The 26,330-nt window shown below is 34.4% G+C and overlaps 3 protein-coding genes across 5 annotated transcripts; all 3 read right to left on the bottom strand.

Moving 5' to 3' along the window:
• Positions 1-8,397: 8,397 nt before the first annotated feature.
• On the bottom strand, positions 8,398-10,030 carry LOC142505536 (small ribosomal subunit protein uS4y-like). The gene is made up of 3 exons (XM_075618563.1): positions 9,843-10,030; positions 9,109-9,490; positions 8,398-8,833 (listed from the first exon to the last, which is right to left on the bottom strand). The coding sequence occupies exons 2-3, from the start codon at positions 9,339-9,341 to the stop codon at positions 8,653-8,655; spliced, it is 414 nt and encodes a 137-aa protein (XP_075474678.1). The 5' UTR covers positions 9,342-9,490; positions 9,843-10,030; the 3' UTR covers positions 8,398-8,652.
• Positions 10,031-10,935: 905 nt separating this feature from the next.
• LOC142505535 (tubulin alpha-1 chain-like) lies at positions 10,936-13,505 on the bottom strand. Its single transcript, XM_075618562.1, has 3 exons — positions 13,252-13,505; positions 11,889-12,494; positions 10,936-11,779 (listed from the first exon to the last, which is right to left on the bottom strand). Exons 1-3 carry the CDS (start codon positions 13,342-13,344, stop codon positions 11,135-11,137), a joined length of 1,344 nt encoding a protein of 447 aa, XP_075474677.1. The 5' UTR covers positions 13,345-13,505; the 3' UTR covers positions 10,936-11,134.
• A 7,499-nt stretch (positions 13,506-21,004) lies between these two features.
• LOC142504773 (protein IQ-DOMAIN 31-like) lies at positions 21,005-25,997 on the bottom strand. Of its 3 annotated transcripts, XM_075617575.1 has the most exons (8): positions 25,826-25,997; positions 25,569-25,628; positions 24,863-24,979; positions 23,997-24,260; positions 23,335-23,538; positions 23,139-23,216; positions 21,734-22,763; positions 21,005-21,261 (listed from the first exon to the last, which is right to left on the bottom strand). In XM_075617575.1, the coding sequence occupies exons 3-8, from the start codon at positions 24,935-24,937 to the stop codon at positions 21,230-21,232; spliced, it is 1,683 nt and encodes a 560-aa protein (XP_075473690.1). In that variant the 5' UTR covers positions 24,938-24,979; positions 25,569-25,628; positions 25,826-25,997; the 3' UTR covers positions 21,005-21,229. The 3 variants fall into 3 exon arrangements, with proteins under 3 accessions (XP_075473690.1, XP_075473688.1, XP_075473689.1); XM_075617573.1 differs by lacking the exon at positions 25,569-25,628; XM_075617574.1 differs by lacking the exon at positions 25,826-25,997 and having other exon boundaries at positions 25,569-25,804.
• Positions 25,998-26,330: the final 333 nt, after the last annotated feature.

The following is a 26,330-nucleotide window of genomic DNA, read 5'->3' on the forward strand; positions in this document are numbered from 1 at the left end:
TTTAATATGATAATTAATAGTGTACTTAACTCAATCAAATTAATTATTATTTTCATTTTACATATAAATTTATCATAATGTTATACATTTTTCATTTTACTTATAAATTTATCGTAATGTTATACATTTAAAAAAATTGTTAATATTACTAACTCATTTGTAAGTTTTCTTTTTTACCATTGTTTTATATTTTGTCATATTCATGGGGTTTTTTAATTTAATTACTTTAATTTATACAATGACATCAAATTAACAGAAAATCTGTAAGGCCCGAGATTATATCATTTTAATCCGAGATTATTTAATTTACGAATTTTTGGAATGATGAATTAAATTCCACGATTTTTGTAATTAATCAGATTGAAATGGAATTAAAAAGAGTTTTGAGGATCAAATTGCAAATAGTGAAGAATTCAGGGGCTAAAGTGCAATATTGGATTTGAGTGGACACTTGTCTTTGCCATGTGTTTTGGATATATAAAATTGCTTCATTTCCCTTCATTCTCCAGCAAAAGAATCGAGAAAAGCTACGTGAATTCTCAAAGTCCTTCGTACAATAGAATTGTGATTTTGGTTGATCCGTTTATCCGATTTTCGATCCGAACACAAGTATCGTACTCCTCTCATCGACAGCTACAACTGGACGTAAGTTTTATTGAGTTCTGTTATCATTTGAAATTATGATATTGGAAAATTATTATTTGATCATTATTATGTGTTCTGGGAATCCTACACATCATAGAATCGAAACCGGATTGAAGAACAGACTGATTATAGAATTGTTATGATTTTCTGATTATATTGATTGAAAACCGGACAGATTTGGATTATTAATTGATTATGGATTGTATCGGATATGGGTTATGATTTGTAATTGATATCTGATGATATTGTATTGACGGGGATCTCGGGATTGTGTCGTTATGCCGTTGACTTGAATTAAATATAGATTAATCAGATTCAGTATTGAATTGAGAATGGAATATTGATATTATGATTCTCGTTATGTTGTTTCAGATTTACAGAGACAATCTTGAGTTCAGAACTGATATTGCTTCAGACCGAGACTACGAACGAAAGGTATAAGTCAATGTGGTATTGGGAGAACGACTCGAGTAGGATATACTTGAGTTTCCCTAAATCACGTACTTATTGTTATTGTATGCATTGATTTGATTTGATATGCGTGTTCTATTGATTTATAGAAAGCACGTATTAGATGAGTATTAGACGAGTGATCTTGTGACATAAGTGCCTGATAGTGGTGGAATCGTCACTGGCACATTGCACGATGTCACAGGATACTGAATTGACGATAGTGCCAAAGTCTGTGACGGATAGGTCAAGACACTGGATGTTTGGTTATATCGACGTGGATAGAATTGGAGTTTCTTCTATTACTGTTGGTCGATATAGGAATGCCAACATCTGGAAACCGGGATCCCTAGACTAGGATCGAGTCTAGTCTGAGACGTGGAGTCACGAGTCTGATTGATAGTTTTATATTGATTATGTTTTCAGATTTTGATACATATTACTGTTATTTGTTTCATGCTTTATATTGTTTATATGATTGCATGTTTCGTTGATTTATACTGGGATGTATATCTCACCGTAGTTATCCGGCTGTTGTCGTGTTTGTATGTGTGCATGGCAACAGGTGTGACAGGTTCAGGGTCGAGAAGATGAAGAGAGATCGGGATTAGAGTGGAGACTTCGGACCTTGATTAGAGATAGGGACACTTGATATTTAGTTGTTAAACCTTAGTTTGAATGATTGTATATAGTACAAGACTTGTACTTTAATACTGACATGTATATTAGAATGTATTCCATTACGTTCCGCATTTAATACTGTATTTTAAAAAGAAAACAATTGAGACCCTGTTTATTATAATTGATTAAATTGTCCCAAATGATGATTAAGAGAATGATTAGCGTCTGGGTCCCCACAAAATCACTCTCATAATGTTATACATTAAAAAAATTATTAATATTACGAACATTAACCTAATAATAGGAAGACGAATGGAGATGAGTGACATTGAAAAAAATTAAATAATTTAAAAAATATTAAGGTCATATGAAACATCTTCTTCCCATTTACAATAGAGATATTTTAAGACTACTTATGTATCAACAAATATATGTGATTGAGAGAAAATATTTGTATGTATGTGATTTCAATATAAACATTTAAGCTATTTAGTCAATTTTCGATATATGATGTTAAATAAATATTATCTATTAAATATATGATTTTCATTTGTAACCTTACCATTTTTTGCTTTATAATTTGTCATGTTCATGATGTTATTTTAGCTATTTTTATGTTAGTTTAATAAGATCATTAATAGTGTACTTAACTCAATCAAACTAATTATCATTTTAATTTACTTTTAAATTTAATTTTAATTACTAAATTTATACATTTCCATCAAATTCATGAAAAATATACCATATTGATGATAGTAATAATGTGCAAATGAAGGGAGATGAGTCGGATTGAATAAAAATAAATTATTAATAAATATTAAGGTTATATAAAACTTCTTTCTCCCATTTAGAATAAAGATATTTTCAAACCCGTTATATGTCAATAGAGATACATGATTGAGAGAAATGTTTGTATGTAAGTTATTTCAAACACTGTTTTTAAGCTATTTAGTCAACTTTTTATATATGCTACTAAATAAATATTACTAAATAATATGCTTCATTTGATCATTTTGTGTTCTTGCAATTAAATGAGTTTTTTAACATATCATTACATGTTTTAGTGTTATATATCGTTTGTATTGATCATGTTGTGTTTGGATTTCTTATGTGATTTGTTTGTTCACGGAAAAAAAATATAAAACAAAATCCATATATCCCACAAAAATGATTATTTTTAATTTTTTTCCTTGAGATATTTTGTTAATTCTTAAACACATAATGCATATTTTCAGTTTGCTTAGATTACTAGTTTGAAGCGACTTAGAAAATAGTAAAAATGATGAAAAATGTTTCTTCGTTTTTAGCTTATATCTCAGAATATAAAGATATAATTTTTTTATTTATTGTGACAAATATATTTCCAAACTTCTGTCTATAAATCAGTATTCAAAATTTTTACAGCATTATTATATTCTCTATTCAAATTTTTTTATTTAAATTGATTGAAGGTATTTGAATTTGAGTTTTTATGTTCTTGATTATATTATTTTTGTAGTATTATTTATTGTGAAAGTTAATAGGTGAACCAAAAAAATTAGTGGATCTATGATTCCTCTGGTGGACGACAAACATGGATAAATTGTTAAAAAAGATAATATCAAGTAGATTTTTTGCATACAATTTTGTTCTAATTAAATGATTATGCATGATTTTAAATTTTAATTGTATAACAAGTTAACGTATGTTTTGTCGTTGGCAGATGTATTTTGTCAACGGTCTAAATTGTGTGGCTTCGTATTATATTTTTATTTCTTACGGTTTTATTAAAGGATTTTTCATGATGATTTTGAGACACCATTTTTTCCTTTGTGTGTTTTTTTAAAAAGTAAAATATTTATGAAACCATGACATTAATAAGGCGCATTCTCTTTATTTGAAAAAAAATGTTGAAAAATTTATAAAATGTTGAATAATATGAGTTAGTATTTAATTTGAGAGTGATTTATACTTTTTGTTGCTAGCATATACTTCAATTTCTTTGTTGTTGTACTAAATAAATTATTTTTGAACTTTGAGTTATCATTTTTTTATGGAGGTTGTTTGTGTCATGAATTTTTTAAATTCATTTTGTTTAGTATTGTTGACGGCAATTGATTTTTCTGATATTCTATTATTTGTCTTGTTGTTTATATGAAAATATGTATGAGAGTACACCAATCAAAGCCACATATTTTGGGTCTTATGTTCTACGAAGAGGGTAATATATGATTTCTGTGAATTATATAATTTATTGGTTCTTCATACATGTAGTTAAGAAATGAATCAAATTTTGAACAAAAGATTTATGACAAACATAATGGATGAAAAAAACATGTTAAAAAAAATAATATTGCATATTACTATGTCCCTATTTCTGTATGATATAATTCAAACACATTTTTTTAGATATTTTAAATTAGGTCTAACTAAGTGACATGAAACATATACATATATATTTGAAGGCGTATTTAAAGCAAAATATTAAGATCAAGAATGATTCTGTTGGGTGCAATAATTGTCCCTGCTTGGTAGAGCGATCGAACCGTGGTGCTTGAGCTATTGTGCGGTTTAAAAGATTTGAGTTGCACAATTACCACCAGTTATAGCTTTTGGTAAAGCGGCAAGTGCTCGGTTCTATAATTGGTATCAGAGCCAAGGTCATGGGTTTGATTCCCATTGATTACAAGGAGTGCAATTATTGGGAGGGAGATTGTTGGGTGCAATAATTGTCCTTGCTTGGTAGAGCGATCGAACCGTGGTGCTTGAGCTGCTGTGCGGTTTAAAATATTTGAGTTGCACCATTACCACCAGCTATAGCTTTTGGTAAAACGACAAGCGCTCGGTCCTACAGATTCATATTTAAATTTCAACGCAGCACAATGAAGAAGAAATTGGAAAATTGTATGTGTAAACATTTAAGGGTTATATAGTGATTATGTTGCTACTTCATGGTTTGCAACATATTGATGCCATATAAAATATCAATATTTCTCAAAGAATAAACAAAAAGAAAAAAATTCTTCATTCAGAAAAAGAAATGCATGAAAAAAAATTGTGTATAATTCTCATTCTATTTTAATGGTGTGAGAACAATCTAAAGCTTTGTGGACACAATAGATCAATTTTGTGCATTTTTAGTAAATTGGGACATTGAGCCGGTTGCACTTTATTTCTTCCAATATTATCTCGATAGATTCCGAGGTGGCTAAGAGGTTGTTTTTATCTAATTTTTTTAGTTAAAGTGGCTAACAAACTAATTCATGAGATATATGATGGTAACATAGAGAACTGCTCACCAAATAAATTAACTTAGCCGAATAGTGAAATTCAAATTGAATTATACAATATTTCATCAAATTAATTGTGGGGATCCGGACGCTAATTCATATCTTAATCATTATTAATATCAAATATAACAATTAAGAAAAGTGGGACTAATTTTTTTTTCTTTTTAAAATATTAATGCGGAAACGTAATGTATTTTATTTAATATACATGTCAGTATAAAAGTACAAATCATGTACTACAAGTTTCTCTCTCAACTAGGTTCAACATCTATACATCAAGTGCTGAATCTTATTCTGCTTCTAGTCCCGGATCTCCACGCTAACTAACATCTCTCATCCTCTTCCTGATCCTGATCCTGTTCCACATGTTGTCATGCACACATACAAACAAGACAACAGCCGGATAACTCCAGTGAGAATTACATTCCCAGTATAAATCATGCATACATGCATTTCATATAAACATATATAACAGCATGAAATAGATATTCATAACATGTATCAAAATCAGAACATGAATCAATATAAACTCCGAATCACACTCTGTGATTCTTAGACTCTGACTCGACTCATCCTAATCTAGGGATCTCGATCTGAATAAGAACGTAACAATCTCTCACCTACTCCCTCGGTCGTGGTGACGGTACGTTCTTATTACGGACTTTGGTCCTAGCTATACCGAATATCAGAAATAGAAGTCGCTCTTCTTCTAAGTCACATCAATATGACCAAACGTCCGGTGTCTTGGCGGTTCTGTCCAAGACTAGGCACATCCGCCCTGGCATATCTTGCCGAACCTCTGTGACAATGTGCAATGGTCCAGTGACGATTCTATCACTATTTGGTACCTCTGTCACGAGATCAATAGTCTACGACTAGGAGATCCACCTATGACTCAAGACATAACTCAATAGATTAAAGATATCAATCACATCAATTGCAAATATCAGTGCAATAAAGTAAAGTATGTGATTTTGGGAAACTCAAGTCAAGTATAACTCGAGTTGTGTCATCCCGCATCAACATCAATTTATACATTTCTCTTCTCGGTCTGACGAAGTCGAAATCTCGAAATCAAACTTGTCCATATCAAATCTGAAATGACAATATTGCATAGGCACAATATCAATATGAAACTCGATTCAAAACCTGTTCTGATCAATACTCAAATCAAACATAATCTGATCCATATCAACGATATCATGATACAATCTCAATCAATACTGAATCCGATCACAATCAATCTACTGATGTTTCGATGGCATAATAATACAGTTTTGATCGCCCCGTCAATCTCAACATCACAGAAATAATACCATAACTCATAATCATCACAAATATGTTCCGTAATCTCAAAATCCATATAACTCAACTCAAGACATGCTGGAATTTGAACAAAATTCGCATATCACATCCGTGTTTCGATCCGGTTACGAATATAGGTATATCGTAATCTCAAGAGCATAATTTAGAGTTCAAATTATACTTCCTCCCATATATCAATTTCGAAACATGCTGAAATGGAGTAAAACTTACATCCTTTAGTAGCCTGTAACAAGAGGGGCAAGAATCTCAACTCGGATCGATAATCGGACGGTTAGATTCTTCACAATCAAATGTCTTGGAATGAAGTTTGGAGGAATTTCTGAATTTGCTCTCGGTCCTTGGCTGCTGAAATGAAGGAGATGCAGACAATTCATATATATATCTTGCATGGTGAAGACACATGTTTCATTCTTTATTCTGCACGTCACACCGGGGGTGCGGTCACTCTGCACCGTGGGTGCGTTGAGCGTACTGGATCACTTCCATAATTTCAGAAGGCACGACCGCGGGTGCGGTGCATTTTTGACCGCGGGTGCGGTGACTCTACTGTACCAACACCGCGGGTGCGGTCACTTTTATGGCGCGGGTGCACTGACTCTACTGTACCACCTCCAAAATTTCAGAAGAAGCACCGCGGGTGCGCTGACTCTTTTACAGCGGGTGCGCTGGTCTTTCTACCCCAACACTATACTTTGCAATTAAACTCAAATTGCAACGTCGCTTCTCCGTGTCTGTTCTTCCATTCCTTTATTCATAATACATAGTAACTCAAACGTATTACACTAAAATCTTGGGCGTAACATTAATTTTGTCTATTATAATATGCTTATGAAATCTAAACAGTTGTATTATTAGATGAGATATTGAATAAGACAAATACTTTGACATATATATTAGAATGATATCTCATATACATATCTTAATTACGTTATCGGTTATTCCTCTCATTCTCAAGATTTTTAAAATATAATAATTAATTTTGTATGTCGTTCCACAATATATAAAATATTATAAAACAAAATATAAACTCGATAGAATAAAATTTATTTTGTTTATGAGATTGAAACTATATCATCCCCATGATATGATGCACACAATCATTGTTCCAAATATTATAACAAATGACGAACGAAATGACTTTTCTGAATTGCGTCAAATTAAACGATGACACAGTTCTAAGATATAATCATTTGAAAAGATTTTCAAGTTTTTTTCTCACACTGATTGAGAAATAATTGTTAAAAATTTATTAAACTTATAGCTATATGTTGATAATATTGATACTAAATATATAAAAATGATATTACAAATATCACGATATTTGAAGAAATTACAGCACCATTCATTGGTTATGTTGTTAAAGAATATATATGTTATACATACTTTTAGTCACAAGTAAAAATCAATCACGACTAAAAACAACATTTATTCTTATGAGTTATAGTTGATGATTGTCAAAAACTGAAAAATCATTCAACAATAAAATAAATATTTGGAAAATAAGATTACTGGATAAAAACAATGTAGAAAACCGAAAAAATGTCCTGATAGGGAAGTAAATTACGAGCATGTCAGATCCTAGATGAGGATTTTAAATAACATAATAGATGTTAAAGACGATCATATACTTGCTGAGTATACCAAAATGATTATATGTATACTATAACAAACTACGACAAAGAGTTGTTGAATTATCAAAATCAACCAAGAAGCATATTGAAAAGTCTGTCATGTGGATAAGATAACTTCTCCGATTCATATACCGTCTATGGTCATGATTTTTGACTTTGTGATTTTGGTTTGTTTCAATTAATAAATGCTATTAACCATATTTTAATTCATTTAAATATTATCAAAATTTCGTACTTATATTTCCAGCAATTTAATTGCTCATGTGCAACGCACATGCACTTTTCTAGCAATATAAAATATCCAACCAAATTGACTAATTTGATGATCTGCTAATATTTTCTGATAAATAATTGATTAGTTTGATCTAAAGTAGAATCGTTTTCAGCTCTTCTTTATGACATATTTGCGGACGATCCAACTGGCCTGACTCATAACTCTTTGTTCTAACCACATCAAACTTTAATTATGAGATTGATTAGATATTCAAATTAATCAATTGCCAACTTACAATTTACTGAAAATGCCTGTCATTGGGTTTTAGAAACACCCAAAATAAAAATCCTTTTAAGGAAACAAACACAAAAATGAAGAAAGAGTCAACAAAAACAAAAACAGGACAGTTTCAAGCAAAAAAATTTCCTGTTCGAAGTTATAACTAAAACACAAACATGGCAATGTCTTTGGCTTTTGTTTTTATGATTGAAATAGCTCAATCTTCGTCCTCGTCTTCGTCTCCACCACCGGCTTTCTTTGCAGCAGCTTTCTGGTTCTTCCTCTTCACTCTTCCAGGGCGACAGCCCCCAAAAGGACTAGTAAGTGAGAAATCAATATGCTTCTGCGAGTCAACTCGCACCATGAATGATGGTACATTTACCACCTGCCTTCCAACCCTATTCAGAATATGAAACTAACATGTCAAAACATATCAAAAACAGGCAACAGAGTTGTAGGCTATATGGAGCTCGTTTGGATATAAAATCACATCCACCAAAACTTCAGATAAACATAAAGAACATTAGAGCGGATATGGAATTAATAATTCAAACAAGGATAGATATCATAAAAATTATCCTTGCAAGAATCTGCAGTCCACTGTCTAATAAGGTACCACAACCAAAATTCTTTTTTTTTTAAAAAAAGATGTCAATACCAACAGAATACACACCTGATGTGCCTCTGCCTGATTAGCACACGAGCATGGTGAATAGATTTAGCCATACCAGCCTTAAAAACAATAGTCTGGAGACGACGTTCAAGAAAGTTCTCAACAGTCAATGCGAGCACATAATCAAGCTTGTTCTGGCTCTCATCCAAAAGCCCGTGACGATTCATTCTTCGAAGAAGGGCCTCACCCTCAAAAATACGACGAGGGTCTTTCTCATCAAGTGTGAGAAGCATTCTTGCCGCATTACGGATGCGACTCAATGCATATTGAACCCTCCACAGCTCCCTCTTGCATCGAAGCCCATATTCTCCAACAAGCTTCAGCTCAGCATCCAATCGTTCCTTCTCATATGGCCGGCGAGGCTTCTTGAAAGTCTTCCCATCTAACAAAAATCATTATACATCAAATTTAGTTTTGAAAAACCTGATATTTGATAAATTGAGATCGAAAAACTGAATAAAAGTCGATCATGTTCTATTTAATAGCAAAAAAAGTGCACATCACAGCAGCAAAACAGAAAACACTTCAAACTGATTTCCCCAAATTAATTCCAAAAGGCAGCGAATCTAGATCGTTAATCCAGGATTTGAAATCACAACATAATTTGTTTTATATCGGGAATCCAAATAAAAAAATAACATATTAAAATCCTTGATCAATTGCTCACGAAACTCATACAATATCGACCAAGTAGGAAACAATGAAAAAAACGTGCATTTCCTGCAGAAACTTACAGTTGCGGTAGAAACTAACGTTCACCGTCGTCTCCCGCTACGTTGCACTGGCAAAGGAAGACGATTGATACACCATAGAGTAAATTTTGAAGCGGCAAACCCTACTCCAGCGATTGGGCTAAATAGAAACTGGGCTCTGCTCACCAAGCATGTTTTTTGGACTGGCCTTCATGCTCAGGTCCATATACAAATTGTGAACATAATAATTTTTCTTCTACAAATATTTATTTTCGTTAATAAAAAAAGATATTTGAACGTTTAAATACGAGAAGGAAAAAACCAAACATGAATTACATATATTAGAGGTTATTATGAAAAACTAAGGAATCCCAATCATCAGGATAAAAATTTTCGAAAAAAATCTGTTATTTGTAAGTTGTAGCCTAAAAAAATGTACCATGGAATAATTTCACACGAAGTTGCAACACTGCTCAGTACGAGTATTAAATACGGGAAGAAAAAAAAAACAGACATGAGTTGTATTATTTTCTAACACGGGAAAGAAATCTGTTGTTTTTTCTTTCCGTATCACACACTAGTCCAGTGATGGAACCCAAGTTGCAACACTGCTCAGTACGAGTGGTTTCAGTTTGGATTCGTTGCATGTATAATTTTCTAGTGCTCTTGGGTTCCATCCACCCTGCTTCACATGAAGATTGCTATGCACTCTGATTCACTAACCGAAGAAAGTATCATAATAGTGAGAAGCTAATCAGACACTTGGGAATAGTCAAGTTAATGGGGTCTTCATACATGGCGAAGATCATACATCTCCCTCACGGGCTCTCTCATAACTTTGAGAATTGATACAACGAGCCCCGAGTTTTTTTCGTAAAGACAGCAATCTACCATACAAGATGTATTTGAAATTACTAGTTACAAGGAAACAAATGAATGACACCTTGATTTAATCTTTGAGTTGTAGATTTGATCTTTGAGTGGTATAAACTTGGGATCAATTCATACATTTGGTGTCAATAACACGTACGTGTGGAGGTGTTCTTCGCGGTTATAAGTTTTTTCCTCGTGTTAATAGTTATGGATGACAAACAACAAAACAACATTTTCCATATGGAAGACAAAGAAACAGAACTAAAATCAAACCCATTCAAGTTCAAAGTAGGTGAAACACGGCATAACACATTACACCATCTCAAGTAAAACAACCAGGCAAGAATAACGAAGAGCACGGAAATGCAGCCAAGGGAGATATTCAACTACAATACAACAAAAGAACAAGCAATAGTAAACGGACAAGCAATCGAGATAAAACCAAAGAGACCACCATTCATTCATTCTTCGTCCTCGTCTCCATCTGGAGACTCCGCCCCAACTTCTTCATAGTCCTTCTCAAGTGCAGCCAAGTCTTCCCTCGCCTCCGAGAATTCTCCTTCCTCCATACCCTCACCAACATACCAATGCACAAATGCCCTTTTGGAGTACATCAGATCAAACTTGAAATCGATCCTCGAAAACACCTCAGCAACACCAGTCGAGTTGGAAATCATGCATACTGCCCTCTGGACCTTAGCCAAGTCACCACCAGGGACGACAGTAGGAGGCTGGTAGTTGATACCACATTTGAACCCTGTGGGGCACCAGTCGACAAATTGAATCGTCCTCTTGGTTTTGATGGTGGCAACCGCGGCGTTAACATCCTTGGGGACAACATCACCCCTGTACATCAAACAGCAAGCCATGTATTTTCCATGGCGAGGGTCACATTTTACCATCATAGATGACGGCTCGAAAGCAGTGTTAGTTATTTCAGCGACAGACAGTTGCTCGTGGTAGGCCTTTTCAGCAGATATCACAGGGGCGTAAGAGGAAAGCATGAAATGAATTCTTGGATAAGGAACCAGGTTAGTTTGGAACTCATTCACATCCACATTCAACGCCCCATCGAATCGCAAAGATGCCGTCAATGAAGATATCACCTGGACAAGTTATCAAATAGATTAATAACGTACAGAAAAACATAGAAAAATAATAGATAAAGAATCATATTATCAATACTGTATTACAGAGCCAAGTAAATTTATTTACCTGAGAAATCAACCTGTTGAGATTAGTGTAGGTAGGCCTCTCGATATCAAGAGACTTGCGGCAGATGTCATAAATAGCCTCGTTATCAAGAAGCACGGTAACATCCGTGTGCTCGAGAAGGGAATGAGTTGAAAGCACGGAATTATATGGCTCAACAACTGCGGTTGATACCTGGGGAGAAGGATAGATAGTGAAGCCCAACTTTGATTTTTTACCATAGTCAACAGATAGCCTCTCAAGCAACAGTGATCCAAGGCCGGATCCAGTACCACCACCAACAGCATGAAAAACCAAAAACCCCTGCAACCCAGAACAATTGTCCGCAAGCTTTCGGATCCTGTCAAGGCAGATATCAACAATTTCTTTTCCAATAGTGTAATGACCCCTGGCAAAGTTGTTGGCAGCATCTTCTTTGCCACTGATCAGCTGCTCTGGGTGGAAGAGCTGGCGATATGAACCTGAGCGGACCTCATCTATGACAGTCGGCTCCAGATCCACAAACACAGCTCGAGGGACATGTTTTCCAGCGCCTGTTTCGCTGAAGAATGTGTTAAAGGCATCATCACCCCCGCCGACTGTGGTATCTCCAGGCATTTGCCCATCAGGCTACATACAAACATTATTCAATAAATTCTCCCAGAAACAACAAACCACGCCTCAAATTAATCACACAGTACTCCCGCATAAGTATGATGTACTAAGAAAGCAATAATTATTCTGGATCGAAACTTTCGAAGGGAAATAGAGAAGGAAAAAAATGGTATAATAAAATGCTGGCTGGATCTACGGTACATGAATTCGGCATAGCACAAGAAATGTACGAAGAATTATGTAATGGAAATCTCACACACAAAAGGTGAAGGATATTAAATGAATTAATTAATATAGATCTTGGATTATCAAGCGTTTCAAAAGGAAAATGAAATAACCACTTGGATCTATAATTTGAATGATTTGTCCTAAAAAAGTTCAAAAAAATTCCATACATTTCCCAAATCCAGTCACATTACAAAATAAAATCGTACTAAAGACACAGCTTCATCCAAAACAGACACTAAAACAAAACGCAAAACATCCAGATCAGAACAAAAACAAATCAAATGTAGCTAAAACATCAGGAAGAAAAAATAAAGTTACGCGATTAATGAATTAGATCTCGCGTTAAAGCATATTCGTCATTTTTCATATCATCTGGAAAAACCAAGCGAACAGAACAAATTCCCCAGAAGAGACATTAAATAAAAAAAATCCAGATCTGACCGAAATACCAAAACGATCCAAACCAAAATCACTGAATCTTATAGATCCGCCTCAGATCTAGTCAGAAAAACTTCAGAAAGGAAGGAGGAAAATAACATCAGACCTTAATGCCGTGTTCGAGGCAGTAAAGCTCCCAGCAGGCATTTCCGACCTGAATTCCGGCCTGACCAATGTGGATCGAGATGCACTCTCTCATTTTCGTTGATTTTTTAGATAAAAAATGAAGGAATCGGCTTTTAAATGAAGAAAAGGTAAACTGGAACACCAGAGGCGTATACAAAGACGTCCCTGGGTTAAAGGTGTAATGTGGGAGAAATTTGAAAAGAGGAGATGGCTTATATAGCAACGGTGGGTCGAAAATTGGGGTTGAATTTTGTTTTATTATTTATTTGATTTACAGCTGGATAATCACGTGACCATTGGCTCCACTTTTTGGATATTTTCAAAAGAAAAATAGCAAGATAATTTTAATGAATATAAAAAAACAAATCAAAAATTTGTGTGAGACGATTTTATGGATTGTATTTTATGAGATAGATCTTTTATTTGGATCTTTCATGAAAAAATATTACTTTTTATACTGAGAGTATTATTTTTTTATTGTGAATATCGGTATGATTGACCCGTTTCACAGATAAAGATTCGTGAGACCATCTCACAAGAGACGTACTCAAAAAAAATAGTTTTGTATGGGTTGATATCATATCTAATTAAAATAAAAATAATATTTTTTATCATAAAAATAAATTTTTTTTATAGTTCGAATATGATAAAGATTCATAAAATTAATATGTGAGACGGTCTAGTATGAATTTTTACGGGTAAAAATGGTATTAGTTGTTTTCATAAACATATATTTTGAATAAGATTTATGAAATCCTGCATTTTATTTCAAATGTCACATCAAACAAGAGAAATTTACTAAAAAAATATTATTGAATAAGATTTTAGAAATACTCATTTAGAAAAGCAAGAGTTAGTCGTGTTTCATTGAGGATAAAAAAGGGTACTTTTAAAATTAGAATCCATGAAAAAGTCCAAATATTTAATGACATTTAATTTCTTTTCTTCTTTTGTCTAAAAGGACATCCAAATATCTTGTATATTAAAAACTTCAAAAGCTTGTACACTCGATGCACTTATGATGTATCATTATTTTATATCTACAATGATGAGTAAATGTTTGAAAAATATTAAAATTCAAAGTTTGTGTTGTGATATCTTGTCCCACATCTTAAAAATTAAATATTTAAAATGAGTCTATAATGGACTTACAATAAACTTCTACAGCAACTTGAATTAATTATTTTCGTAAAACGAAAACGAATACGAAGTAGTTGTTACAGGGACTCATTGTGCAATCACGCAGGCGCGAGTACGAGCTCGAAGCGTGACAAGTGTTGTCTAGCTTTGAAGAAAAGCTAAATTAATTATTTCAGGGAATCATGGAACTTTGCAATTTGCAAGCAGTATCGTGGTTATGTCTCCAATATCCGACAAAAAACAAAGATAAATGAGTCAATGAGACACAAAGAGTTAATTAATTATTTGCAATCTAATGATATCCCTTTCTTTGGTTGAGGAGAAAAAAGCTCGAGTGAAGTTTCTAAAGTTAAAATTATTGACATTTTTCTATAGAAGTTGAACCGGTTAATGTATATTGTTATTGATGTAGTCAAATAAAATCCGACATTTGAGTTAATAAAATTCGAGAGAATGTGGAAATGTCGGATTTGGACGGTAGACGTTGTTCTTCCAAATTCAAAGAATAATAGTGGATCGTCATCTGTGTCACAAACAAAACATTAGGGCCTAGTTTGATAAGTATTATTAAGGTTAGATTATTTATTGATATTTCGTTTGCTTTGATTTGGAAATTTGACATTGACTATCTCTTTGACTACTTTTACTGTTTTTTTTGGAGAAGAAATCCAGGCATTGAAGATGGATAATAACTATCCGGCTAGACTAAAAAAGAGTAATTACCAAAATACCCCTGATTGTAAATACAAAAATTGCAAGTGGGTACTCTACGCACGTATCAAGACACATATGAAATCAAAACAACAACAAACATGATCATGTGAATAAGGTGTGATCTTCTTGTCATGATTTGGTAACTCATATCTTGTACATGACATGCCACTGTCCATTTCATAATATTGCTTGCTGGCATGTGGATGAGCTTCTTTCGAATGACGAGCATATGACCTCGAGGATGAGTTTTCATTGCCTCCTTCTTACAAAACATTTGGGTACTTGTATGACATGAATGATCTTCCAAATTACTTGAGTGGTTTTCATATTTATACGACTGTTCCTCGGTGGGTGTTACATTCCTCCCATGATACCAAGAGAAACTGTTCCGATGTTTGAGACCCGCGGGACATATATAGTAATAATGACCAGGACGAGTCGAGTAATCTCAGCTTTCCGTAATATCATTACCCCGTTTTCACAATCGCACTGTGGTGGTGTCTTCAGTTCCATTATACCTATAAATCAGTACGTCAGATTTAAAACTTTCGTATACATATTCACAAAATCTAATTATATTGGATGATTTATTCAAGTTACGTATTTGTACATCTTTGTTGTAAAGTATGTTTCAAAAAATTATTGGATTCGTTAACATAGTAGGAAAAATTTCAGATTCAAAACACAATCTTTTATTTATTTTCATAATAGCATTCAAATACTAACAAATTCGATGACTGAAAAATGACTGAGACAAGAACCATAACTGTAACGTCCCGAAAATCGGAAAGTCCACGTGAACCACATACATGCAAATTATTATATTCTTTGGTATTTTATTAAATTTTTTAAAGCATAAAATGTATTTTTATTTTATTAAATTGTGTTTAATTATTTTTATGCATTTTATGCATTATTATTGCATGATAGGATTTAATTCATGAAATTTTAAAAGTTCATGCACTATGATTTTTAAGTTTCATTTCGCACTCAAACGAGGAACGGAGACCGGAGAATTTTCAGGAAAATTATTTTATTACAGGATTAATTTTTATTAAATTAATATAAGGTGTTATTAAGTGTATTTTTAAAAAATGGGATTTTTGGGATATTTTACCTATACATGTCAAAACGGGCTGACGGGGCGGGCCAGCCCGCAACCCACCGCAACCCGCCATTAGGCGGGGCGGGGCGGGGGCGGGCCAGCCCGCCATTTTGGCGGGCCTCTAAATGGCCAACCCAGCCCAACCCATCTTGGGCCGCGGGCTAGGCGGGCCAACCCGCTTATTATTTTTTTTTTTAAAAAATACTAAGCAGTATTAAAATAAACATAGAAGAAAAATATATTTCAGTCAAATATTTTCATAAAAAACTTAAAAACATTGAAATAAGACATTGAAAGCATACAACAATCAACATAATACATAAAAAAAATAAAGTGTTTATTCTAATTCACACAAGATTTCATCGTACACATGTACTAAAAATTAACTCATGTAATATTATGTTTTCAATAATACAGATAATTACTTTATTTACTATATTATTTTGATAATTCTAGATTAGTTCGAGTTAAACATTAAAAAAAGGGAGGGGACTGAAGAGTATAACATCTTCAAAAAAAAAATAGAAGCATATAGAATTTACCAGAGTGATTGAAGTTAGGCACATGAGAAAAAATAAGGAAGAAATAGGAATTTTTATATAAAACTTAAAAATATAAAATTCTACCCTAATTTGGCGGGCCAGCCCGCAACCAAATGGGCTCAACCCATTTGGCCCGCAACCCAAACGGGCTCAACCCGTTTGGCCCACCTCCAAACGGGCTGCTATTTTATCAACCCAACCCGCTCAATTTTATGGCGAGGCGGGACCGACCTGACGGGCCTGACCCAATTTGACAAGCCTAATTTTACCCGCATGATTTTTATTTTTAACGGTACGCGAATTTTATCAAATCGGGAGACTTTCTGAAGGTTCGACTAATATTTTCAAAAACTTTCAAACACGAAATATTTTTCGGGAGTGTGTTTGGATTTAATGGACATATTTTTAAGTTTATTGAGCTTAAACTCTTTTAATTTAAAATAAAAGCTAATTAACCTAATTGTTCATGATACATTAATACCTAAATAACCATACACCTTTTATTTACAATCCACCAACCGACACATCTCCTTTTCAGCCAACTATAATTGTTTTTCCTTCATTAAATAGCTATGGGTGCCTCGGTTTTCCACTTGTTCTTGCAAAGAAAACCAACCGACACCCTCTACAACCAATTCATTATCTCGGTCTTCCAGCATCCCCCAGCTGTATTCTCCATTGATTTCAGCAGTCTCCCTTCAGCTAAAGCATTGGCCATATCAATTCTCTTAAAAGAAATTCCTCCGGTGCCTTCCCTTCACGCGGCTCTTTGAAGTTTTCATTCAAACAAAATCAAAGGCACGCCATGTACATTATTTCTGCATCATTTACGCCATAATACATGCTGATATGTGTGCCATTCACGTTGTTTTTCAGTTCATGCATCGTTTTTACGGGTATGTTTCGGTTGAGCATGAAACTTACATTTGCTTTGCATCCAACTCACGTTTTCTTGCATCATTGTGTAAAGGGGCTGCCGATCTTCATGCTAGGAGCTTTTCACGTTGAGAAAAATGATATTAAGATGCTAGAGTCAAGGTTTGGTCGGCAACTTTGAGGGGCCGATCGGTGTTGGTTGTAGGATGGCTCGGTATGGCAAGATCTAATGTTTTGGGGTGTGCTGCGATGCACGGCTCGATTCCAGCCAAGGAGCTGACCCCCTTGGGTCCGTGACGGGGCTGAGAGAGGGCCATGAGCAGCTGGTCAAGGTCTGGGAGTCGGTCGAAGAGATAGGTGGAGTTGTGACTCGGTGGTCTCGTGCGGAGCGCCTTCGTGAGGATCGCACTTGACTGGGGTTTGGGGGGCAGTAAGGTCAGCTAGGTTTGGTCAAGGAGAGTCTCTTGGGTTAGAACTTGGTCTTAGTATGGTTAAGTAGGCGCTGGTCCTCGTGGTCTTGAGCTGAGCTAGGATCCATAATTTGCAAGTTTAGTGAATTAGTGTTGAAGATGTCTTGCACAGAAATTTCCAGCAGCCTAAGGGGCCTGATCGAGAGGTTAAAGGGGCGGGTATTGAAGGTTTTAAGGCTGTTAATTTGTTTATAAGGTGTGAAAAAAGGTTGGGAGAAATTTGGTTAAGTTTCAGTTTGATTTGGGTTAAAATGAGGACTCCGGTCCAAGTTTTAAAACAATTCGATTAAGTTATGAAATGAACTCGAGTTTACGTCTAGAGATATTTTTAAATATGTTTTGGGATATTTTAAGGAGTTTTATAAGCTTCGGATCAATTTTAGAGGTCCAGGGGTGAAACGATAATTTTTGGGTTCCCAGGGGCAAAATGGTCATTTTGCACCCGGGATGAGGTTTTGGTCCTGACAGCGCCCTGAGCACAAATTCATGATATTTTAAATGATCACGCATCATGATTCACGATTTTAAAGATTTTATAAAAATATATGTTGCATGCTTGAATTTAAAGGAAATTACATTTATACATGAATTTTATAAGTGATGAAAATGATAATGTTTTGAATGACAGGAATTAGTCGTGGCTATCGAAGTATATGTAAATGGTTAAGACGTATATGTAAATGCTGATGATGAGGCCTAGGCACAGTGGATGGGTGATCATGTCACTGATGTCCGACAGCCGCCGGGTACTGCGGTTCTATGTATGATGGATCCATCCTAAATGATGATGTACGATAGTCACCTCTAATGAACTGAATTCACAAATGATAGATGATGAACGATAAAGGATGAATGATAGATGATGAACGATAAAGGATGAATGATAGATGATAAATGATAAACGATGAATGATGAATGATGAATGATTATTAACGATGAACTGTTTTGACACGTCATGATTTTACACGACACGTTTATGTTACGTTTTTAAAGTTCATGAAAGGTATGTTGAGTATGATATTTTTCACTGCTGTGTGCTATGTATATGTATTTGCTATTAACGGTGCAGGTGTGTTGAGTCTTTAGACTCACTAGGCGTGTGTGATGCATGTGAGCTTATTGATGAGGAGACGGGAGGTGCTGGACTCTGAGTAGGCAGACCTGGTGCGGTGACACGACCCGAGGACCACATGTTTCCGCATTACGAATTATGAGATTGAGAGGAGATGAATATTTTCATACGTTGATGATTTTAAGATTTTTACTCGTTTATGCTTACGTATGATTTTGGATGAGTTTGGTTAATTTAAACTGCACTATTTTTACGGTAAGATAATTACGATTAATTTAAATGATATTTGGAAAATGTAAGCTTTATAAAAAAAAATATTTACGCACTTTTAAAAATAAGCGAGACGTTTCAATAACAGGATACAAAACTAAAAAATTTTAAGCAACATAACCATAAAAAAATGCCTACGCTGCGACAAACTTGTTCAATTTTGTTTCTAATAAACTCAGAATTAAAAGATTACACGAATAAGAATTTCAAAATTACTCACAATAACTTGTTCTCACAGATAGCTCTTGCTTTCTTCAACTGGATCGAACGATGTTTGTAGATATAATCTATGATCTCACATGTAAAAAATAAAAAATAAAAAAATAAGAACAACATGATCATGCCTTATGTTGGCTCTTCGCTTCAGATCTTTCAACTCAGAACAACATGCTCATGCTTTTTGTTGGCTTCTGATGAAATAATAGTGCATGGAATCTCTAGCCAGAGTATGAGATGTACGTTAGAGAAGGAGTTCTCCAATTGTACATGTGATGCCAATATTTATTCTCAAAGATGCGTCACATAGTTATCGAATTCGCTTCAGATCTTTCACATATCTCACCTCATCTTTCAAACTTGAGTGATGAACAAAATTGAGAGGGTTTCCAATTGATCTTCAATTGTTGGCAAACAGGGCATAGGTTTGGGGAGAAAGAAACAATAATGGGAAATAAATTAAAATATAAGATGAAGGGTATTTGGGTCATTATCATATTTATCATGATTTTATCTCTCTTGTTAAATTCACACCACAAATGATATTATATATTTTTCAAATTAAATATCTTATCATATCAAACATTTATCAATCAAATTGTTAATCATTCAATTATCACATCATACAAACCAAGCGAACCTTAGATGTGTCCAAAATTATCCGACGAAATAACTATGACGATCAAATCAGCGCTGCTCCGATAAAATAAGAAAAGCTTTTAATATCTAAATTAAAACCTACCTTGAGATGAGGGAGAATGATATTTTTTTAAGTTCATGTAGAGCTTTATGGGAGCCTCGTGGGCTTTAAAATGAGAGTCTTTCTTGGGCTCAATGATTTTAATTATGAAGTCAACACATAATTAAATAATTATAAGGCCCGATATTGAAATATTCTAAATCCAATATATTATATAATATTACTTTTTCGGGAAAAAAAAATATCTATTTATTGTAGATGATGCTCACGAAAAATAAAAATAAAAATAATCTAATTTAAAGGAATATATAATAAAAAAAATAAGAATATATGCAAAAAAAATTATTTCGAAAACTTCGCAGATTTTATTCGAGTATAATCTTCTAATATAACTATTTTTGGAACCCAAATCCACCCCCTCATTTACCCTAATGTATTAGGAAAGAATTAAACTTACATTTTAAAAATATTTGTGGATGACTTATAACTCATCCGACACCGAGATCTTTAATTATAATGCTCAAGAAATAAAATATTACAATTAAAAAAATTTAAAAGAAAAAAAAAAACATTGGAGAATGAAAGGTAAGTGTGTAACAAAGGGAGACATCAAATAAAACCATATATGTAGCACACAATTCAAATTAAATTTAATTAAACAACTGATTCTCAGTATATGACTATACAAACAAGAATAAACCACACGGTAGAAGATGAAAACATGCAAGATTCAAATATCGTCAATCACTTGTCATTAATCGTCATCTTTCTAACACTGACTCTACGACAAGAACCGAATTAAAATGCAGTCGGCGATATCTCACACATTCTGGATTAGCAGACGACCATTCTCTCATCTCCTCCACCCGGGCTGCTGTGTCTTATCTGAAATGCAAGGCACCCCAAATGAAAAAAGAAAGCACACGAGAAGAATCAACTACGAATGCCAAGGAAATGGAATATCATATCGATCCCTACATTAAAAGGTTATACGAACACTAATTTATCTATTTTAAAAACCCTTTATGCATAAGTTGGAGACTATAGATTATACTGATCGGAATTAATGTCTAAGACATAAACTTGCATGCTGGTCTGATATCATACGACAAACATATAAGGATAAGTACCCAAGACCAACTATGTGAAATGCAAATAGCAATTGCACGCCAGGGGGTCTGAAGCTCGTGATCAAATCATTTGTTTCTGGTATCATGATAAATCACTTTTCCTGAAAGCTCAAGCTCACTAAAGGTGTGAAAAAAACAATAGCCTTATATTTTAACAATGATGATTGACAGCACATAAATGTATTGCGAGAATGAGTATCTAAACTGCATAGGTTAATGAACAGTACCATCTCTGGTAACGGTTAATGATCGGCTAGGTTTGTTTCCACCCTTGCCATTAGCTTGAATTGGCTTCTGTATCCGAGGGGACAGTGAGCTTAATTTACCATCAGAGGAAGCGGGAAGAGAATGCCGTCGGTCATACACATGATTGGTACCATCTTCATCAATTTTAGATGACCCTTGAGCTCTAAGCTTTGCTTTGGCAGACTCAGTGGCTGCCATGTAACTCGGTACACTTGGGGTGTTCTGTAAGATATTTTCAGGATGTTCTTGCTTTATTGTAAGAGATCTCCTTTTCTTGAGTTTCTGATTTTCTTTGTTAATATGCTCCTCTTTAGAGCTCAACTCCTCATTGAAAGTTAGAGGACTCTCTAACTTACCACCATTTTCCAAGGAATGAAGCTCGGTAACAGGATGATCATCTTGTGGCACATCTACTACCTCATCAGTTGCTGTTATATTTGAAGGAACTTCTTCTAAAGCCAGTTTATTAGCCACAAAGTCCGATCTAGTTGGGTCTTCAGAAGAAATTACTTTTTCCTGCTCAGGAACATCAGAAGCAGAAGTATTCAACACCATTTCCGTACTTGGCTGCGGCTCTGGCTGTGGCTTCTCATTTTGTGTTTCTGATTTTTGAGAAGCATCCGCTGCAGGTGCAGAAACCTTTCTTAAATTACGTTTAACCCTCTCAAGTTCACTCTGGTGCTGTTCTTGCACCAACTCTGTTTGATGACTTGTGATTTTCCTTGGGTTGCGTTTGGGCTTATCTTCATCAACAGAAGCTGAAGAACCAGTGTCCCCATTAACAAGGGCAGAAACCTTTCTAATACTTCTCTTTGATTTTCCAGTTCTAAACTCAACAGCTTGTGTGCCACCCCGCTTTTGCGGAGGCTTGATCAAAACTTTTTTCGAATGTGGACACGGTTTCCAAAAGTGAAATATCGACCAGCGCTCAAGCCAGTTCCAAGCTGAATTTGGTTCGGACAGATCATATTGAAGACACATCGGCAGAGCAGTTGGCAATTGGATAAGAAGCTACAAATATGAAAGTGTGTCAACCAGATCTTTCCAAAAAATTATACATTAGTTGGAAATAATCGAAGTGATATATATTTAGTTTTAACATTCTCTATTCTCAGAACATGCCTATCCAATAAGAAGTTATCTGAAGATCCATGGGTGATTAGTAAACCTTGTGCAATAAGGTATTAGAAGATTTCCAAGTTATAACTGAGTTAACATAGTTTATTGAAAAGTATATGCATTGAGAGCTTAGCCAATCTAAAGGTCTTATGGCAACTGTTCAAATGTAGACACGTGAACGAGCCTAAATGACTTCCCAACATTTTTGGTTTTGCCCAAACAAACTGTCATTTTAGGCCTAAGATAATAGTAAAACCAAATACAAACCTTGCGGACAAACGCTTTGGTGGCTAGATTATCTGACCCACGATATGTACTTGCTCCAGTGCCCGCCTGTTTAGCATCCTGATGAAGTATAAAAGCAGAGTAAAAACAAGAGCTTCAATGCCCTAGTACAGAGTTCAAACATCTCAGAGATTAACAGAGAGAATTTAATCAAATCGGTTACACACATTTACTCTACCTGAAACTCTACAATATTGTATTTTTTACACCATCCCGACAATGCATTTGAGAGTCTAACTCTTCGTCCACGAGCCACTGCCTGAAATTTAACAATTCCCTGCATGCAACATAAAGTGGCAACAGCCTGTCTCCTCACCATATGACCCCGTATAAGAGCTTGTAGTCTTATGATACCTTTAAGAGCCCTAAAAGCACGACGAGCCTGTGGACATGTTGAAAATACAAATACAACATGCAAAGACCATTTTTTGTCACATTACCATGTGTGGATAAAACACTTCTTTTCAAGAAGCCGCGTTAATAAACTGTAGAAGTCATATTAATAATGACAAGTGATTTACATCAATAAACACATTAGTCACATATTTGACAAAAGCAAAGACATAATGAAAAGTGTGTTAATCCAATTTTAAAATAACTGAAAGTTGCGTGGTTGAAGATACCATCACAGTATTAAAATAGCGGATGCAAACACAAAACCTTTACCTACTCTTGGAGATAATGGAAACCTATTTCTCTCTCAACTCCTATACAAAACATGCAATATTAAACCATGAGACCACGAAGATGAACAAAACAACCTCCTATAAAAATTATAGATAAAAAAAAAACCCACCAAAAACCAAGTAGCAATATCAATTGACAACCAGAAAGCCTTACCAGGTAACCCCTAAAGGCCGCTTGTGTTTTTGTAGCAGCTTGCTCTTGCCTAATCATCTCCGCATCACCAGATGGGACTGGTACAAAATTACTTTGTAAATCTACGTCTTGGTTCCCTGGATACAATTCAGTAGGATCATAAGGAGTACCAGATACTCCCTTCCCAAATCCTGTATTCTCTGCATCTCTGCTAGTCAACAGGGGTGGATCTGTGACTAGTGAAGAATCTCCTGCCAGTTTCTCTACTCGCGTATTTGCAGCAGCCTAATAATGAGTCACATTTTTACATCCAACAGCAAGTGCAATCAGCACAATAGAATTTAGATACTATGCCAGAACATCGTTACAACAATATCTTCAAGCCAAGGATAACATACATGGATCTGATGGTAAAATTACATTTCCCAAGATAAAAAATCAGAAATAAAAAACATGTGAAATTAGTTCAAAAATATCAAAATATTGAGATTAATAGTTACAACAATATCTCAAGCCAAGGATAACATACATGGATCTGATGGTAAAATTACATTTCCCAAGATAAGAAATCAGATATAAAAAACATGTGAAATTAGTTCAAAAATATCAAAATATTGAGATTAATAATTACAACAATATCTCAAGCCAAGGATAACATACATGGATCTGATGGTAAAATTACATTTCCCAAGATAAAAAATCAGAAATAAGAAACATGTGAAATTAGTTCAAAAATATCAAAATATTGAGATTAATAGTTTATAGAACTCCCGTTATGGCATGATGTCTGGGTCATCACATGCGTACCATGAAACAACACTCTAACAATGCAGCCTTAAAGCTTTCATTTCTGAGATCACAAATGGCTTAGACAACAAATGACTTACTTTGGATAAATTAGCCTTAGAATGCTTCTTCCCAAACAGGACAGTTTTGATCCATTTCCCAGGAGACTTTCCCATGGCAAACCACAGCTTTGAAACAACACTTACTCAGTCCAAAAGCTGCATATTTTAATTAAGATCAATCCTCACGCCACAATAATGGGAATAAATAAAAACAACTCTAAAGGGAAAAATAGATACCGACGTAGAAAATCACCTAAAAAAACAAAAAATTGGTCACTGTCTAAAGCCAGTGGTTCTACTGCCTACCAAGAAAGCAACATATCTAAATATCCAGCAAATAAAATATGTAATACAGAAGAAAGCCGTGATTTATAGGAACAACAATGGCCGCATTAAGAAGTCACACGGAGAAGGAGAATTTGCTACAAATTTTCCCCAAAAAGATCCCAGCAAAAAAGAAGAAAAATGTTAACATAAACATATCAGTCAAAAGATTATGACAACTAGCATCAATCTTCATTTCCAGACAAACTAAAAAATAGAAATGAAGATATTAACATGTCATGCAAAACTAAAATTAGTGAGTTAAAAATGCAGAAACACAGCAAGATCTGCATCCGAACACATAAACCACAGGAAAAGCCACAACTATATTAGTAAATGCAAGATCATGAAAGCACATAAAACAGGTAAACAAAAAAACAGAGGAAAGTATATTGCAGATGAGATCTGGGATTTTCTGTACCTGAAATACCAAAAGGTTTATTCAAGTCCCAGATCCCACAGCAAGTCAGCAACTCAAATCCTCCAAAAAAATCATCCACAAAATCCAAACATACACAAAGACCCAGTTGAGAAATAAAAAAATCAATTCTTTTTCTCTTTCAAGAAAACAGCCAAATGTAAACGATAAAGTGGGAAAAAAATTCTAGAGAACGATGGATTGACAAGTAAGTGAGCTTAAAAACAATTAGAAATGAAAATGCTTCAAATGGCCCATACCGATTGGATTAGTTTCACGCACTCAAGGCAAGAAAAATGGACGGCTGCTAAAATCAACTCACTCCCAGAGTTCCTTCACTGTCCTCTTCCTATTTTCATGTTCCTCTCGCTAAAAGTTCCCGGTTGCTGCACAAAGATGGTGGGCTAGTTTGCGGAGAGGTGGACTACAATAAAAAAATGTACTGAAATATTAAATAAATATCCTCTTTGTTTTTGTTTTTTAACCAATAAATATCCATTTGATTTATTTATGAAATTATTATAAATTAATATTAGGTGACAAGGAATTTCACATAAAATTTAAATATAAAATGTACCCAATACCTAATACAAGCTTCAATATATACGCGTGTGTGCCTAATAATAGTCTAATACAAAATCAACTTGTTGACAAAAACTTGTGTGAGACGGTCTCATGGGTAATATTTTGTGAGACAGATCTCTTATTTGGGTAATCATGAAAAAGTATTAATTTTTATGCTAAAAATAGTACTTTTTATTGTGA

Source organism: Primulina tabacum, chromosome 10, assembly GCF_025594145.1.
Source record: "Primulina tabacum isolate GXHZ01 chromosome 10, ASM2559414v2, whole genome shotgun sequence".
Classification (NCBI taxonomy): domain Eukaryota; kingdom Viridiplantae; phylum Streptophyta; class Magnoliopsida; order Lamiales; family Gesneriaceae; genus Primulina; species Primulina tabacum.